The sequence below is a fragment of the Ceratosolen solmsi genome, unplaced genomic scaffold, assembly GCF_000503995.2.
Source record: "Ceratosolen solmsi marchali unplaced genomic scaffold, CerSol_1.0 scaffold47, whole genome shotgun sequence".
Taxonomy (NCBI): domain Eukaryota; kingdom Metazoa; phylum Arthropoda; class Insecta; order Hymenoptera; family Agaonidae; genus Ceratosolen; species Ceratosolen solmsi.
In genome coordinates, this window is record NW_011948419.1 from 914,129 (window position 1) to 918,980 (window position 4,852).

General features: G+C 38.6%; 1 protein-coding gene across 1 annotated transcript in view; it reads right to left on the reverse strand.

The window, feature by feature from the left end:
* Window positions 1-2,290: 2,290 nt before the first annotated feature.
* Window positions 2,291-4,852, reverse strand: part of Cln7 (CLN7/MFS domain-containing 8) — a 12,201-nt gene continuing 9,639 nt past the window's right edge. The window contains exon 8 of the mRNA XM_011497757.1: window positions 2,291-2,850. Coding sequence (XP_011496059.1) covers window positions 2,291-2,850 — 560 coding nt within the window. The remainder of the gene's footprint in view (window positions 2,851-4,852) is intronic.

A 4,852-nucleotide genomic window follows, 5' to 3' on the forward strand; every position in this document is an offset into this window, starting at 1 on the left:
TTTCCCTATGTCTTAATAAAAATAAAATTTTGCACTATACCAAAAATATTTTGTACTAAAATTATCGATTATGCTATTTAACATCTGTATACAGTCGCTAATTATTGCGGTCGCGCGCGCGCGTCTGAGGTTATGTATATTGAAAGTATAATAACTTTTTTCAGTATTTGTAATGAGACGGCAAAAAAGTGTAGGTAAATCAATGATAGAAAAATATTTGATTGTATCAAATTACCTCGATAAACTTATTGAGTATAAGTAAGATTTTTCCAATCTATACATACACGTGTGTGTATATATATATATATATATATATATATATATATATATATATATATATATATATATATATATTTTACAAAGTAATATAATTCATAACAATTTTCTTGGTCGAAGAGAGAAAGTAAAAAAAAGGAACGTGGAGCTTCCATTTTATAATTTTCCCACGTCTACTTTCCGAAGTATCTTCTGCATCTCGTGAAAGTAAAATCCTGCTATCCTCATAAAAACAGAAGCGTAGAGAATCTGCGTGCTGAGACTCAGACCTAGAATTATACCGAGAAAAATGGTTTGGGTAATGACAGAAAATATTACTGCTGCGATAACTGATTCTACTTTTTTACGGTGCTCCAAGATTTTTAGCCTCTACAGTTGAGAGCTTTTGTTTCTATGTTTAACGGCCGCTTGTTAAGCTGAAATTGTTGGTTTTGATTAATATTATAAATAAAAATACGCGAATAATATAATACTTTTCAATGCAAAAGTATTTTTTACATTGGTTTCGGTCTCTGTCTTTTGACAGAAATACGTTTAACGGCTGCGGTGGCACTAAACATATATTTAAATGTGTAAGTTGCGTGCACTTAATTTAATATCCAGAATTTAATGTAATGAAATTAGTAAATCATAAAATATTATATAAGCAATAAAATAAGAGAATTTTAAGCTATGAATTTAAATAGTTTCTTTAAATATCAATACACTTGGCAGAGTAGTTAAAAGATGCATGATGTTATCGATCCTCCTGGATCCATGAATTTTGTATAAAAGTGTGCGCTTTTAATAGGATAAAGTTTTTAGGCTCGGGTTAGGAAGGATGAAAAAGGTATGAGAGATCGTAACGATTATATTAACTTTGTGAAAACTTGAGTCTACAATCAAAGTGATTTTATGCTTTGATTTACATATTTTCGTTTGTGTAAAATTAATGTTAATTTTGTGATAAAGTGTGCATAAAATTTGATAGAAATTTTCATATAATTTATGCAATATTCGTGTAAGCTCTTACGATAAATGCACATGATGTAAGAGAAAAGTATTAAATAATAAGCTACTTATTTCAATTCAGTAATTCATTTTGTAATTATGGGTTTGCGAAAATTTTGCGTACAAATTCGTATGCGAAATCGACGAAACAATTTCAAAGCATTGCTGATTATAATAATAACAATAATAGTGATAACAATAATAATGATAATAGCAATAATAATTATTGCCATTATCGTTATCATTATCATTACTGTTGTTGTTGTTGTCGTTGTTGTTGTCGTTGTCGTTGCCGTTGTCGTTGTCGTCGTTGTCGTTGTCGTTGTCGTCGTCGTCGTTGTCGTCGTTGTCGTTGTCGTTGTCGTCGTCGTCGTTGTCGTCATCGTCGTTGTCGTTGACGATGTCGTCGTCGTCGCCGTCGTCGTCGTCGTCGTCGTCGTCGTCGTCGTCGTCGTCGTCGTCGTCGTCGTCGTCGTCGTCGTCGTTGTTGTTGTTGTTGTTATAATCAGCAGTATCATTATTATTATCGTCATTTTTATTGTTGCTTTTGTTTTCATCTCTTACTTATGTTGTAATAATGATTTATAAAGATAAAAAATATTTATTCTTAATCTGTTCTGTAATCTGTTTAGTGGAGATCTTAATTGTCAAAAGCCAATTTCTTGGTCCAAGGTGACTTGGATATATATTTTGACAATTGAAGAAGAATAGAAGATTTAAGCTTGTCTCATATATGATTTTGGTTTTCAAGTTCATTCCCGTCGATACATGAATGAGTCGATCGATACTCGATCGACTTAAGAACACGTCCATCCTTTGTCTATTATCGTCGCTTTTGCTCTGTCCCCGATCTTTACCTCCAGCAATTCACCGAGCATCGATAATGACGCGATAAATAAACTCGGCGTCCCTACGTTAAATGGTCGAGGTCGGGAAGGTGAAGGTGGCGGTGGAAGGTGGCGGTGGAAGGGGGGAGGGGGGAGGGTAGCGCTGAAGCCGCCACGTCGCACGCCACTGCAAGAAGCTAGTGGAAAGCCTTTGGAAAGTGCAAATACCATACCGATGAGAGGGTCCGGTCAGCGTCGGCCGCTTTCGACTCCTGTCGTTGCCACCTCTTCTGCTCCCCATTCCTGGCTGGCATTTGCACGAGGGGTATCTCCGCGGTCGAGGGCCGCCCCTTGTTGTTTTCGTCCTCGGCGCTCGTGGAGTAGGGCACGAGCCGCTCGCTCATCAGTCCGAGCCAGAGCATCGAGACGAGGAGAGTGAGGCCGGTGATGCCGAAGGTTTGGTAGATGCCGAAGCGCGTGTAGATAAGCCCGACGAAGACGGGACCGAGGACCCGAGAGGCGCAGCCAGCCCCGGTCATCAGACCCATCCAGACGCCCTGAGGTCGGGGCCCCAGTACTTTGCTGAAAATCGTCTGAATGAGGGTGACTCCGAGGGGATAACCGATCGTCGTGAAACTGTAGCCGATGACGAACTGCAGGACCGTCATGCGGGGCGTGTAGCGGCACCATTCCTGGCTGCTCGGGCACCCGACCTTCTCCTTACCCGTCAGCGGGTCCATCGTCTCGTTCGTGTAAGCTGCGCAAAGTTATAATCCATTTGCCAACTGGTGCAATTGCATTCGCGCTTCGTTGCCACTCGGCTGGCTCGCGCGAGCCTCGGTAGCACACAGCTTCGACGAGGGCCCCGACGGGGATCGATAAATTTAAAGAAAACCTGGGAGTTCTCGTCTTGCGAGTCAGACATGAAGGCACGACGCATTAAGATCATGGGGTAGATATAGGCAACGATGGAGGGAGGGTGGACTCGGCTCGGTTACACTTGGTTCTCAGGCATTAAAGCGAGAAGTCATGTTGTCGCCACCATTAGACGGGATAGGTGTCTTGGTGCATGCTACGTACAAACTGGCTACACGCAATGGATTTCGGGTACAATATTATTGTTGTCGAAGTGAATGGAGACGGATGGTTCGTTGAGCTTTAACAGGGATGATGCCCCGATAATGAAATGTGTTAGCGTTTTCATAATGCGATTGTATTTATTGATAGTAGAATGTGAAACGCGATGGTGCAGGAGTCGAGGAACGAAGGGCGTTAATAGTTTTAAGGCCAAGGACCGACGATAAATACCTATTTGGTTATTAATTTGGTTATTAATAGACCGTTTGGTCTATCATGTCTATCATGTCTGTTATATGTCTGTTGAGGATACCCGTCCAAGCAATTTATTTATCAGTTTTGTTTATTTTTTGATCGCGCTGCTGTACAATACACGCACTACGATCGGTAAAAGTATCGTTGCTAAAGTTTCCGAAGAATCTGGCCTCTAAAAGATATTTAATCAATGTCCACGCGAGCTTTCTTACTTTTAACGTACGAGCAAAACTTTCTATTTGTAATAATAAACGTTTTATGATGATAATAAAAGTATCCGAGTTTACGCGCGTGTTTGTACTAGTCGCGTTGCTCTAGCTAAGAGAAGAGGGAATTAAGCCTACTTAGATATAAGTATAACAGATTTGTAGATGAAATGTTGACCTTGAACCGATAAGTAAAAGAGAATAATGTAATTTCACATAGAAAGAACGATTTATTTATTTAATCCCGCTGTGAATAAAAATTTGATGCTTTATTCCTTTAAACGGAATATTCGTTCTTGAGAGAAAGCTTTAATACCCATCTTAAATTACCATAAACGTTTGTCACTGGGAGATAAATAAATCGAGAGGCTAACCAGATTTTTAATTGATGAGCGATCTTAAACGTGCGCGCTCACTTGGTTTCTCTTAAACGAAAATTCGAGATTTCTTGGTAAAAGGGAAGAGACGACACTGCTTCGGTATCGCGATCGTGTATAGACTCCGTATATGCTCCTCGAGATCTTATCAATGCCAAGTTTTAGTTCCGATCGAGTATTTTTCTTTTTCGAATATTATAATTTTAGATCTAAGCATTTAAAATCGCCACAATCAAATATAAAATCAAATATAAAATCGCGCTACCGAAACTAAACAGGTTCTTTGATATTTTATTTCTTCATATCTTTGATGGAAAAGCTTTTGGCAATGTAAATTACGCGAGTGTCATGAGAAAACACATTGATAAATGATCGTGTTGCCACGGTGATCGATGGCTTATAATTAAGTGGAACCGTCGCTACCTTCGCTCATCACCGCCGCCTAAAAGATATACGTCATTTTTTATTTTTCCATGATAATTTCAATATTAATTGTATTTACCGTTATAATATGTGTATTAAGCGACTCACATACTATTATTTCCAACAGAAACATGCATTTATTATAAAGCACTATTTTTCTTTGGGAATTAGTTAAAATTCATGTTTCTAAATAGCCAACATTAACAATAAATACAACGCGATAAACGCGAAGCGAGCGCGAATTAAAAAATCTCAAAACTTTTCTCGCATCGGATTTCATTTGGTAAATCGATTTTTTTCACCTCGTTATGCACGTACTTATGGGTCTAAAATGTAAAATAATCCTCACGACCCTGATATCAAGGCTTATTATATACAAGCGATTAATTTTATAGTATTTCATTAGTAATTAAATGGGGTG